The following is a 14527-nucleotide window of genomic DNA, read 5'->3' as shown; positions in this document are numbered from 1 at the left end:
GAGAAAAGAAGAATAAGAAAAGAGGAAGAAGGAAAAGAATGCAAAAGAACTCAAAATCACACTATTAACTTGCGACCAAAAAACTGGTCACTCCTTCACTCCCCGTTAGGACCCGCCAGCCGAGTTCAGCAGGGAGGAAGGAAACCTACGTCGGGGTTGAGTCTAGCAGTGGCCAATCGGAGACTTCCTGACACACCCCAAGTTATAACGATTATTACATTACACCTTTAATACAAAAAAGAAAACAAAAAACAGTTGAGGTTAAATAGCAGGCATTAAGGCCACTTTAGAAAAACGTACATTTCAGTGGCAGCATAGCGCACATTCGGACCAAACATCTGCCCCGCCATCCTGGGCCGAGTGTTGGGAGCGCAGGGTCCCGTGGAAGTCCAACAGCAGTACGGGCATGACGACTGTCGGAGGACAGCAGGACGACCTGCGAGTAGGCATACGAAGTAACACACCAAACTCTTCACCCCGCATTCCCGTCAGTCAGCCCAGGTCAACAATAATTCTGTAGTGTATGATTAAAACAGATTAATGAGGCACGAACTGAACCACTAGATAAAGAACAATTATAAACAAAGGTTAGAGGTTGAGTATTCATGTTAAGGAAAACGGACCGCGGTGGAAGCAACCTATAAGAATCGCATCCCGATGGCAGTACAAAATACACTAAGTCTTAGCTATGAAATCCTCAGCCTGGGTCCAGTGGTGGGGGTACTGGGCATCCCGGGCTCCCCACCACAGCATTGAGAGGTTGTTGACCGACAGGAACCAGGATAACCAGCAAACATGTAGAGTTATCCCACACTCCCGTCAGAAAGCCCACACCCCACACTCCCGTCAGTTAGCCCAGACCACAACAATACCGTGTTGTACTAAAAGATCAGATCATTAAAGTACAGACTGTTAGGCTAAATTTGGGACACACAGCCAACTGCATCCGGGTGCAAGCTGGTAGAGTCAGCAGTGCACGGGTACGGGTAGGCCCAACTCTGGGAATAAGTAGCTCACGGTTCAGGGAATAAAGGGTTGGCTGACAAGGTGGAAACCTGGAGCCTTCTGGGTAGTGTAGATCGTGGTCTCCGAGTGGCGGATGAGGACGATGGGCCCCACTGACGCAATGTAGGTGCTGTCCAGTCCAGAACGGAGACCGGTTTGGAGTCCAGGAAGACGAAGAGATCTGAAAGTTGCCTAGGAGCATGTAGCAGGAACGAGGATGCATTTTCCGGATAATTACATGAAATGGCTAGCCCCATCGATTAGAGGCTCCTGCAGAAACTATCTTCTCCTGCAGAGTGCATCTAGACAAATCGTGAAGGATTTGAATCGATGCACCGTCAAAGTAAAACGGACCAGATTCCCACGCTTTTCGTAGAATCATCTCTTTGACAGAATAGAAATGGATCCTACAGAGGTTATCTCATGGCGTGACAGTGTCAATGCATACCCGTTGGACGCGGTGGACTCAATCGAGCTCCAAGTCCGCCAAAGGTTCTCTGTCAAGGATCTGGTTCAGAATGGATTTAACAGTAAGTCGTAGCTCCGCGTTGGAAATGGATTCCGGGATACCTCACAGTCTGAGGTTATTGCGTCTACTGCTGTTTGCCAGGTCATCCTGTTGGAACACCAGGTCAATCAGGCACTGATCATGGCTGGCTTTGGCTGACTCCAGTTGTGTCACGCGGTTTTCAAGGGCAGCAGGTGAAGTAGCATTAGAGTCAACTTGGTTAGAGAGAGCAAAGATGGAAACTCTCACCTCATGGAGTACAGACCGGAGAAGCTGTTGCAGTTGTGAGGAGAACTGCAGCCAATCTTGTCTTGTGAGCCGGGCCGCCAGAAGAGCCAAGGCTTCGTGCTGGAACGGCGCGGCCCCTGGCCTCAAGTTGTTCCCGCTCCGCATCTCCCTGCCGTCATCAGTGTGCCATTCCATTGTGTCCTGTGTTAGGTCCCCCGCCAGGTTGGGACCTTTGGAAGGCGAGGACGGAGGTGAAGAGGAGGGTGAGGAGGGAGACTGCTGCTGCAGCATGCCTGAGAGAGGTATGATGAGATCACCCGGGGATCGTGTGGAGCCAGTCGGAGACGGCGCCATGCTCCTGGGCCCCGGAGATGCCAAAGAAGTAGTTTTCAGCGTGAAGAAGCGTGACACAGGCGGCTTGATCGACAAGAGGTCCGGCCTGACTTCTTGTTCTTCTTGGACATAATGAAGAGGGTAAGTAGTGGTGGTAGTGGGTGGAAACGGGCTTCTGTAAGACTTTGGGGTAGCAAAACTCCAGTGAAGTGCGGCTTCACCCGGCCATCACCAGGACCGAGAATGCAACTTTTAATGACTTCTGCAGTATTAAAATGATTCAACTCCTTCTTTGCAAGCATCTTTAGTAGCACCCTTTTGTTGTTATGACCTGCTGCAAACGAAATGCACAGCCAAACACCAGTTTCTGGCAGTGTTCCTGAAAATTTTTAGCCCATTCATGAGCAATGGCCTCCAGTTCACTAATATTCTTGGGTTTGCATGCTGCAAGCGCTTTCTTTTTAATCCCACCACACCAGAGATTTTCTATGAGGTTCAAGTCAGGTGACTGTGATGGCCACTGTAGAATCTTCCAGGACTTCTTCTGCAATCATGCCTTGGTGGAATTTGAGGTATACTTGGGATCATTGTCCTGTTGGAAGATTCAATGACGCCCAAGTTTCAGCTTCTTTAAGGATGGCCTGACGACTAAAATTAGTCCGATTTCACTGCACACTGTAAGATTCTCAAGCTGAGGGTTCATGAGAGGAGTACTGAAGCAGGGTGCTGTGGGGTTTCTATGAAGCTATGTACAGCACCCTGCCAGCCCCTCCCACCAGCCATGATCTGCCTGCTTTGCACAGAGAAGCACAGAGATTCAGTGATGAAATCACTGGTGTTAAAATAAGGTAGTTAATAAAAATGGAAAGCTTTAAGCAAATCTTTTTCCTATGTAAAAAAAAACTACTTTATATATGTGTATATCCGCGCTTCTAATCTATGCCCTACCTTATGTGATTCAACCTAAAAAGTGATCAATTTAAACAGCTGCAGTGTATTTCAGTGCCCCACTGCTTTTAACCATATGGCAAGTAACACACCCGCAACTTATACTTAATAATGTGCATTCGTTAGAACACCGGCCCAAGTGGCTCCGTCGGCTAACGAAGGGGGAGGAGTCCGGTGACGTCGATGTCCGTGACGTCACCGGATCTCCGGCGGACTCCCGTAAGACCCGGAAGCCGGCGGAGAGGTAAGTTTTCATTTTTGATCAAAAGAAGTTTAATCGATCAAAAATTTTAACGATTAATCGAGAAATGAATCGTTAATTTCCGCAGCCCTAATCCATACCTAAAAAAATTTGTTTTGAATAGAATGGGGAAAGGTTAGAACTCCTCTCAGGCACTTCTGGGATTCTGCCCTAGTCGGGAATTACGTCCCATTAGCCTGCACAACGTTGTATACTCCATAGAGCACCCAAAGCCACCTGGGATGCATGATGTCAGTATCCCAGGAGACTTCAGGGTGCTCTAAGTGCATGCGCTGTGCTGCTCATTCTCCTTAGCAATTCCACTAGATGTGTCGTAGTCAAGCATTTTTAGCAATTTTGCACACAAAGTGTTTACATAGCTTAGTCTTTTACCAATGATCTGTAAGCCCCTTACACCCCTAAATTCACCTTGCTTAGTAACACTGAGAAATATTTTTTTTCCTGCAGAGTGTTCAAGCCACAGGCATCTCAAAGTACAGTATTTGAAGAAGTGCGACCCCTTATTACATCCGTATTAGATGGGTAAGAAAATTTTTGTAAACCAATCAAATATTTATATAGGTCTGTTACCATTTGGCTAGGTAATTTAAACATCACACCTGTGCTGTGCTGTCTCTGGATAAAAGGTGTATGCATGGAAGAATCATAAATGGTGTTTAAAATTTTGGGTTGCAATAATGGTAGCAATAAATTGTGCAAGCATAGCAGTGGAAAATACTATCTGTATCTTTAGTCTGAGGTAACATTGGTGAGGCTACACAAAAAACATTTTTAGACTTGATGGAGTAAACGCACACATGAGCAGTAGCAACAATTAAATGATTTGCTATTACACTGTTTTGTCTTTTGCCCAAAGATGCTCCTGCCCATGCACAATTTTGTCCATTATTTTTGCCTTATCCAAATATGCTGTAGCACAATTGCTGATACATTTCCATTCATACTGCACCTACACAATTGCTCCCCACCCTGCTTTCACCATTGCACCTGTCCTCCATCCCCACCCCCTCCCCTAACCACTGTGCCCCAATCCAACCTCCCAGTGTACCCAGTGATATAATTTCTGTCAATGAGCAGTCTGTGCTGAGTAACTTCATTAAATGTTACATGTACCTTATTGACTGCTGCCACTTGATTGTGACCAACCCTCTATCTTTTGCTGTACCTGCATTGCTGGGCTATGACATAACTACCAAACTATCCAACATCAGACCACCTGACCTCCTCCTCCCATCAGCACCCTCCTGAACCCAAATAAGGACCAGCCCACTCAGGCGTGCCCTGAGACCTCAGGAGAATGTGCTGCTGCGATGGTTGGTTGTGTTGGATGGTTGTCCAGGAAGAAAGAGACACATGGCGTGGCAAATGGTGGACATCATCTCTAGTAAGTAAACCTGAAAAGCCTAAAGTAATCTCAAAAATTGACTGACTAAAAATTAACAAACTATATCCTGGGGCACAATAAGTATGGCGTAATTTATTTGAGGGTCAGTCACTCACTTCTGGACTGGTAATGCTGGGATTTGTGAGATTTGGGCAGCCATCTTTTTTAGTGAGTAAACCAGAAAAGCCTAATGTAATTTCAATCATTGACTTACTAAAAATGTTATAAAATATATACTGTAAGAATTGTCTAATTTGTTTTGGGGTCACTCACTACTGACAAGGGGATTTTGTGGGAACGCTGAGATTGGGACATACAAGAAGAAACACTAGAGGCACTAGAAATGTCCAACTTTAATAGCAATGCCTTAACTAATTCACTGAAAAATATTAACTATATCTTTTTTATCTGTCTGATAATTTGATCATTCATTTGAGGGTCTTTCACTCGCACTTCATAGACATTTCCAGAAAGGCCTTTTTTCAGCCACACATGAACTAATGTTAGATTCCACCTGCTGGATGAATATGTCATTTACAATCGCTGACACAAGTGTAAACCTGTACAGCATGCACAATGGAGCATAGAGCTCCGCATGTTGGCTGCAAATGAATTAAGCTACTATTTGCAGTGTTGCATGTTCACATAACTAATATACATTTTTTTTTAAATGTTGCAGTGAATCTGCTTGGGCTTGATTTGTGGGTGGGTTCTGTGAATGTGTTAAAAAGTTTGCAATTTGAGAGCAATTAATACCCCATAGAAGTCCATGGAAAGCACATTTTTAAAAACTATTTTTCCATTTTCAACAGGTAGAGGATAGTCAAATAAAGATGAACGACCTGGGTAGCTTGCAACTGCCAGTGGTGACATGCACCAATGCAAAAAAATGGGGGATGCTACATTAATGTACAGTCTGTCTGCCCTATCAATAAAGATCCATTTTCCCCTATCTCTCTGTCCATGCGCTCTCCTATTGGGCTTACCCAGTAATGCCTTGTTCACACTTGATGACCTCATTACAAAGTGCAGAGGGCACAGCAACCATGATTATATTACATTGCACTGCATCACAGGTCAGTAGATGCACTAAGTAAATAAACAGGCAAAGTAATTATCACATCACTACACACTTTGAGTCCTCCGGTACAGGCATCTCCTCGCTATCATTAACTATTTAATTGCATTTAATGTATGAAATTAACTCCCCTCTATCTTTAATGCATGAAGTGACACACTCATTGTTAGGAGAAACTGTTGCTGCAGTTTATGCTGAGCCAGCACATGTCTGTAGTGAGAAGACCAGTATTTTATATTAAACATACTGAAGAACTCTGAAGTGGCAAATCAATGACTGCTTTGGTAAAACAGTATACATCCTGAGTTTTCTTTGGGTGTCCCCATGGAAACACTTTGATATTTGATCTGAGCCTTGTATGCTCAGCTCAGTGCACAGGCTCAGCAAGGTGCTGTGTCAAAATGACGTAACTTCCATGCGCATGCTAAGTAGTTATATTATGCCGGCCCAGCCAATCAAGAGGCTGAAGACACTGAACCTCAAAGAATCAGCTGAACCCGGCTAAAGATAGACAGTGCAGAGCTGGAGGGGATTACTTTACAAGGTAAGTCGGCCATAACGTGCTAATATACTCACACATTATGGTGAAAAACTTCAGAGGGCTTTTTTCTCTAAGACCACTTAACTTCCGCTTTAAGAGTAGTAAAGCTATTTAGCTATTGAATAGACTAATTTGTGTTAGTACTTTGTAGCAATAACTCCCTGCAGGGAGCCGCTGATTGCCCGGTCCTCATCTAGTCAGTCTAGGGGTTGATTTTTTCAGCTGCACACATTAGCACTAACCGCCCATAAATTGATGTCCACTTCAGGATTATGATGCTACTTGAACAGTTTATTGAACATACTCTGGGAGAGAGGGTATAGGGTCTAGGTGTACAGGCCTCCTGAGCTCCAGACTCTCCGGATTTTATCTTCAAGGGAATACATCTCCACAATCCATGAAAGAACACTGACCCCACTCTGAAGTCCATCCAAATCCAAGGCACTTCAAGGTCACTGGTCCTGGTTCTTCCATCTTTCAGGCATTTTCCTGACAGTAAGCCTCCATGGAAACCTCTCCTTCAGCAGCTCAGCCAATTCCCACCCCCAGACCTCGGCCTAGCCTGGGGGCAGGCTGAACAGGACCCAGCCCTAATCCATGGCTGGTCCAGGCGAGAGAGAGAGCATATGGCAGCTACCACCCATATATGTACACTTTGTCAGCAGACACCACTGGCTGCAAGAAGCCCAGTGACTGGCTGCTGTACTGTACACATATCACAGCGTCTCCTATTGGCTGTCCCCCAATATGACAGAGTCTCACTCCGCCCAGGGGGGTACAGACAAGGTTAGACACCTGGGAATTAACCATGTAACTGCTTCTACAAATCCAGCCAGGCTGTCTACAGCCGTGGCACATCACTAAATGCATGGTAGTCACATCACAAAAGGTGATGGGCGCTACAACTTCATAAAAGATAAGCATAGTTTTGAGACAGTCTTTTATAACTTTCATAGGTTCTTTTAAGCTTTGCAAGTGCACTGCTTCGTTGCTTTGCCTTATTACATACATTATTACATTTAATCAGCAGCATGCATTGAATTCCACAGATCAGATATATTGCCAGTAATTTCCTTTTTTCGTTGTTTGCTTCATAATTATCTTTTAGTTTTATGCAATTACCCTAGACTTTGTCTAGGGCCTGAAAATAAAAAAGAACTCTCCATTTTGATGAACCTGATGGTGATGAAACTATGGGTCTGTACAGCTTAGTTTTTTTCCTCTATGGCAAGAAAACTCCACAGCATATACAGCAAAGTGTGTAGTGTGTAGATGACTTTAGAAATCTGCCTTATTGTTCCGTTTCACATGCCAATATATGTAATTACATACCCCCTAGGACCCTTTTTGTGCAGACAGCGTGGTCACCGGCTGACTTGGCAGAATCCAGAAGCAGCTTTAGGCCTTGTTCACACCTGACCGTTTTGTAGCGCGTCCTACGCTCGACGAACGCTCTACAAAACGGTCAAAAATCTAAATAGCATTGTAGTCAATGGTCTCGTTCCCACCTGTCCGTATTTCCGCCCGTCCCTACCGCGCTACAAAACAGCCCACGCCTGAAAAGGTCCAGGAGCTTCTTTGCGGCGTATTGGGCCGTTTTGTAGCACGTTCGCGCCCATAGACTTCAACGGGAACAGGCGAAATGAGTGTTTGAGCGTTTTTGGTCGCAGAAATCGCGCATAGAACGCGTGTTCCGCACATGGCTACAGACCACACCCATCTTGCAGAGAGCTGTTGCAGAAGACAAGATGGAGGATACAGCAACAGTAGGCCTGCTAGATTCTGAGGCCTTCATACGGCTGGTGCAGGGAAGGCCATGTCTATATGACATGCGTCATTCAAATTACAAAAACAGACGCATCAGGCAACGTGCATGGCTGGACATCGCACAAGCTACGTGGCCGGATTGGGAAACCTTCCCAAAGCAAGCAAAGGAATCAAAAGGTACATTAGCAATGTTTTTATGTGTTGAATATTTTCTTGCAGAATGCATGCACTGTTGTTATGCGTCATGCGTGCATTGTTTGCATAGACTTGTGTTCATTATTTCCGTGTAACATGCGTGCATGTCTGCTATGTTTTCATGCAGAATGCATGCAGTGTGTACTGACATGTGCGCATTTTTTTCTTGTGACATGTGTACAGTGTATTTATGTCCCATGCATGCAGTATTTTAATGTGACATGCGTGCAGTATTTTAATGTCCCACGCGTGCAGTATTGTTATGTCCCATGCGTGCAGTTTTTTTATGTCCCATTCGAGCAGTATTTTTATGTCCCATGCGTGCAGTATTTTAATGCCCCATGCGTGCAGTATTTTAATGTGACATGCGTGCAGTATTGTTATGTCCCATGCGTGCAGTTTTTTAATGTCACATGCGTGCAGTTTTTTTTATTTCCCATGCAGGCAGTATTTTAATGTGACATGCGTGCAGTATTTTAATGTCCCATGCCTGCAGTATTTTAATGTCCCATGCCTGCAGTATTTTAATGTGACATGCGTGCAGTATTTTAATGTCCCATGCGTGCAGTATTTTAATGTCCCATGCGTGCAGTATTTTAATGTCCCATGCGTGCAGTATTTTAATGTCACATGCGTGCAGTATTGTAATTCAAATTAAATATATTTTATTGGCACCAGATCAAGGGAAAATGATGTTTAATTTTTTGGAGGGGAATCAAGACTGAATCGCTTGCATCTGCCATGACACCTCCCCCTCAGTTTCATGTTTACATTTGGTTTCCACAGTTGATATTCTTAAAAAAAAATGGAACGCCACCGAAGAAAGGAGCGGGAATATCGCAGTGGCGCGGCTGCCAGTGCCCCATACCGCTACATTCATGCGGAGCAGCTGTCATTCCTCATTCCATGTACTGAAATGCGGAGGCAAGTCACGTCCATTGCAATTACTATGTCATGAATGTAGTCTTATGTAACATGCATAGTATGGGACAGAACAACAATAAGCACTATTGTTTATGTACTAACCTCTTTATGGACATGCGGGTGTAGTTGAAGAACTTCTCCTCATGTCCACGTAGGGTCTGAAACATAGCCCAAAATTGGCCTCTTTCCTCACGGTTGGCTATTACCGGATGGATCCAGAATCTTCGCCTACTGTCCCTCCTTCTCCGCAGTGCTGCAACGACTGCTGCAGTCCTTCTACGTCTGGTCAGCTCCATAATGTCACAAATCAATCAAAACTGCTCTCTGCAAAAGATAATCCACACACCACACGGTCTTTTGCATAAAGGAACGGGAAATGCTGCATCTCAGGAAGTCTTTTTCATTGGACGCTTGTGGAAAAACAGGAATTCTTCTTCATTGGATACCTCTGTTGTCGCTCCAAAAGGCTCCAAAACGTGCGTGCGTCGCGCGTTTCTAAAATACAAAAACGCGCTAAAAACGCTAATGAAAACGCGCCAAACGCCGGGAAGAAAACGCGCGTGTGACGCGCTTATGAAAAACGCCCAGGTGTGAACAAGGCCTTAATTTAGATAAGTGTGTAGCGCTCACCCCCAAAGGAGCCACCAGAAGGTTTTGGCCTTCAGCCGCCTCATTAGCATTTAACTGCCCTCTTCTAGTGCCCACAAAGCTGATATTCACTCCAGAAGTATACTGCTGAATTACTTTTATTATCATCTTCACACCTGAGTTGAGAGGGTATAGGGATCCTAGACATCCTGGGTAGTACAGACATAGACTCCAGACTCTTTTTGGCATCTCAGTGTAGATCCATTTGTAGTACAGCGAATAGGAATTTGAGTAGTAGATGAGCAGTGATGAGCACAGATCCTTAACAGGAGAGACACCAGACTCACTCCTGAGGTTCACTATGTTCCGGGTACCTCCAACAGCCATCAGCTTCCCTGTTTCTCCTCCTCTAGCAACAGCACAGGCCTCTTCCATAATTGTGGCCTAGTGAAACACTTCCCACACTCCAGCATCCTCAGGCCTAGGATGGGGGGTGGCTGGACAGCACTCCAACCTGGACTAATCCATGGCTGGCACAAGACTGAACACATGGCAAATCCCTCGGGTATATAAACACTGTCTCAGCATGCAGCGTGGGTTGAGAGAAACCCACTTACACTTACTTGCTAACACACTCACATTGTCCCCCATTGGCTGTCCCACACTACCGTAGAGTCACACTTTACCCAGGCAGATACAATCAATGTCAGGACACCTATAAATAACCAGATAAATGGCAACAGTCACAAATGGCGACAGTCTACAGCTCTGGCAATCACTAAATTTCTAGTAGCCACTTCACAAAATGTGATGAGGACTACAAGCGCATTGTAGATGGGGACTACAAGCGCATTGTAAACATGTATGTTTTTTTCCCAGTCTTTTCAAGTGTAAGAAGACTTTCTTTAACTGTCTCTCTGCAGTGGAAAGTAAAACTAACTGGGTGAAGCAAAGAATGTCAAGCTAGGGACTACATTAACTAGAGTCAAAACAAGAGGGAAAAACAAAGGAACATACCAAGGCCCAAATAACATCAAGCAGGCAAGCTGCTGTGGCAGCATATACTGTAGAGTCTTTTGTATCATGCTCAGTGTCTGTTTTTAACTGCCTCCGGGCCGGCCGTAGTAGAAAAACGTCTGGCCCGGAGCTCTCTAGATCTGAGTGGGCGTCTTTAGACGTCCGCTCAGACACGCCGTTTTTTAAAAACAGGCAGCGATGCCTGATACCATACAAGCGATCTGCCGGCTTTAGAGCCGGTGGATCACGTGTATGGGGTGCCGATCGGTGCCCCCCCCATCCTGCCGTTGTCCCGCTGATCCTGGGCTCCGCTGTGCCCCGGTGCGAGCCCGGGATCAGCATGTCGGCTGTGTCACAGGGGATCAGAAAGAGCTCGGTACACGAGCTCCCTCCGGTCCCCTCTCCTCTGCAAGAATGCGGAAGTGTTGTATAATACATCACTTCCGCATTCTTGTGTCACTCTCCAGCTTCAGAAGCTGGAAAGAAGCTGATGGAGCAGATCTGTGCTTCATCAGCTTCTTTTGGGGGGTCCTAGGTGCCATTAGGGGTCTTGGAGACCCCTGATCTCTCCATAAAGAGGACCTGTCACATATTTTGCTATCACATAGGGGGGTTTTATTAGCCCCCGTATGTGATAGCAATAAAGTTTAGTGGAAAAAAAAATTTAAGTTCCCCCCCCAAATTTAAAGTTACACATAAAAAAGAATAAAAAAAACAAAAACATTTTTTAAAGTCCCCACCCATACATACACGCATGCAAACATGCATCGGGGGCGCATACGTGCAAAAAAGACGATTGCGCCCATTACGCCGCACATGTTACATATTGCCGCAAGCGTCCGAGTGAGAGCAATAAGTCTAGGGCCATTAATCACTGATAACACTAAACTGATGAGCGGTAAAAGCTTTTAAAGTGTCGCATATGGCCAATTTTGGGTATGGTAGTTTTCTGCGATTTCGCGGGTGCGCGCAATTTTAAAGCTTGACATGTTTGGTGTCTATTTACCCGACGTGACCCGATCTTTTATATTTTACCAAAAAACTGGTTAATAATAAATGTTTCCTAACATAATGTAAAAAAAAACTTTTAAAAAAAAAACATTTCTGTAATTTTTACTAATTATAATAAAAAATAAAAACCCCAGTGGTGTTTAAATACCACCAAAATAAAGCTCTATCTGTCCCTAAAAAATGGTATAAAATTTATTTCAGTACAGCGTTGCATGACGGAATAAACGTCAGTCAAAGTACTGCAGCGCTGAACACTGAAAAATGGCCTGGCCAGGAAGGGGGTCTAAACACCTGGTCTTGAAGTGGTTAATTGGTTAAATCATAAAAGAGGGTCATGTTTCTGCCATCATTGCATTATGAGCTTAAAACCCTGATGCTTAAAGATTTTTATGCTTTAGCCTCAGCCATTAAGCCATGACTATTTAGCCATGCCCATTGTTTAGATTTTTATCTGTAAAGCTGTTTACTTGCTGTGGTTAATTTTTATGTACCATGTATTCAGTTAAAATATTTATTGTATTAGTTTGTAATAGGATATTCTACAATATTTGAAGTTGCCAGTAAAAAAATATGTACTACATAGGAAAACTAGCAGCAGCCCTGCATTTATTAATTAAGGAGCTGGAATTTGATCCAGATTGATTTGTGTAGATACCTAGACCCAGACTTTTCATAGATCACATTCACACCATGAAGTTCACACTATTATTGAATTCATAATATATGAAAGATCCCTAAATCGCATGCCCTGACAGTCTCCCCTGTATCTGCCCTACCTGTGCCAGTTCTAATGGTTGTGTAAGAAGACACAGACCCCTAATATAAGTATTGCAGAACAGCGTTTGCTGTTTTCTGGTTGCACTGGTAATGTATATTTTTTAATTTTTCATAGGAACAGTCACAATTATTGCATTTGGGGGCTGATTTAATTGTTCACTATATTAGGTTACCTTAACAATAGATTACAGTTTAACATTTGAAGTTTTAGTCCTGTAACAATGAGTTTCAGTGGCTCTGTCAATGAGATAATTAACCTCCCACGCCTGCTGTCAAGTGAATAAAAAGTATTTTATTCTTGATTGCTGTCATTTTTTTTTTTAGAGCAGCAAAGCTTTTAGAAAAATCCATTACGTAGGAAGACATGTAGCAGTGTTACTGAGAAAGCACATTATTGTCTGAAGCATTAGGGAAGTTGCCTATCAACACGCATATCTGCAGCAGCAGCACAAAAAAATTGTTGTGAAAGAGAACCTGTACTGAAAGTAATATAACCTCGTTTTACCAAGCTGGTTGCCTGGCTTTCTTTGGTTTTAATGCTTTTAGAATCAGTGACCCAGAACAGGCATTAAGCATAAAAAAATTACAAGCTACTTATTCCCCGTGAGTAATTCATAAGTTATAGAAACTATTGGATCATCATGACAGCCATGATACTAGCCATTTTAGATAAGCATAAGCCTGCATGCACACCTGAGTGACATGAAATATGCACTTTTTCAACGCGTTTTGTGTAGCACATTTTTTGCATCATGTGGCACATTGATTGTGGCACATTGATGTGAATGGACAGATGTGCCTAAAAATATGCAAGAACACTCAAACACAGCAAACATGCATTTCTGAGCAATTCCATTGAAGTCTATGGGGCCAAGAAGTGCATAATCTGCCAAAAAGATGTACTTTATTTAAGTGACGGGCATTTTGCTACAATCAACATGACGCTCAGATGTGAACATCGTCATAGAAATGAATGGGAATTTTTTTTGGGGGGGGGGGTTTTCTGAGCAGAAAAAGTGCTACACAATGCTCAGTGTGAATGAGGGCTTAAGTATGTGAAAGTGGCACTGGTAGGTAAAGCCTTTCCACCAAATAAATAATAAAGTTATAGCAGAGGAGCTGTGTGAAACGTGCCAAAGTTTACTATGTAATGAGAAGGTACACTTAGAAGAACCAGTTTAAGGTGAAGAAGTGAACATCAGAGGAGGAAGGCTGAGTTGAATAAAGGTGCCCATACACCTTACGATTATCGGACGAAACTTTTCGTCCGATGATTGAATAGTCGTACGATTTTCGTACGGCAGCCCCATTCTGCCCCGATGATCGCAAGAATCATTTAGCCGTAATTAACCAAAAGCACCTGGACGAAATGCGGTAATTGATTTGCCGTATTTTCGTTAGCGCAAGCGCAGTGTACATCGTACGACTTTTGACGGACGGAAACGCCAGCAACCTTACGACAATCGTACGATCTAGCAAAGTTTTCAAACATGCTTGACCGTCAAAAGTCGTACGATTGTACAGTATTGTCGGTCGGACACTGCAATGCACACATACGATTATCGGACGAAAAGTCGATCGCATACGATTATCGTCCGATAATCGTAAGGTGTATGGGCACCTTAAGATGAGCCCCTGGAACATACACTATATTGCCAAAAGTATTGTCAATTCATTGGATTCAGCTGTTCCAATCACCTCCATGGCCACAGGTGTATAAAATCATCAAGCACCTAGGCACGCAGACTGCTTCTGCAAACGTTTGTGAAAGAATGGGTCGCTCTCAATAGCCCAGTGAATTCAAGCCCATGCTACCGTGATAGGTTGCCACCTGTGTAATAAGTCCATCTTCTATTCTTGACCGCTGCCGCAAAAGACACTGCGCGCGGCAGCGGTGAAGACGGCGCCGGCGTCGCGGGCAGCATGAGTAGCTGCGAGTGGCGGGCCTCCCCTTCTCTCTG

At 44.1% G+C, this 14527-nt stretch overlaps 1 protein-coding gene across 1 annotated transcript in view; it reads left to right on the top strand.

Moving 5' to 3' along the window:
* The window catches only part of KIF25 (kinesin family member 25), a 64397-nt gene that overhangs the window by 10556 nt on the left and 39314 nt on the right, over positions 1-14527 (top strand). The window contains exon 3 of the mRNA XM_018557696.1: positions 3732-3806. Within this exon, the coding sequence (XP_018413198.1) occupies positions 3732-3806 (75 nt within the window). The remainder of the gene's footprint in view (positions 1-3731; positions 3807-14527) is intronic.

Source organism: Nanorana parkeri, unplaced genomic scaffold, assembly GCF_000935625.1.
Source record: "Nanorana parkeri isolate BGI_ZX_2015 unplaced genomic scaffold, ASM93562v1 scaffold296, whole genome shotgun sequence".
Lineage (NCBI taxonomy): Eukaryota > Metazoa > Chordata > Amphibia > Anura > Dicroglossidae > Nanorana > Nanorana parkeri.
This window is presented reverse-complemented; position numbering and strand designations above follow the sequence as displayed.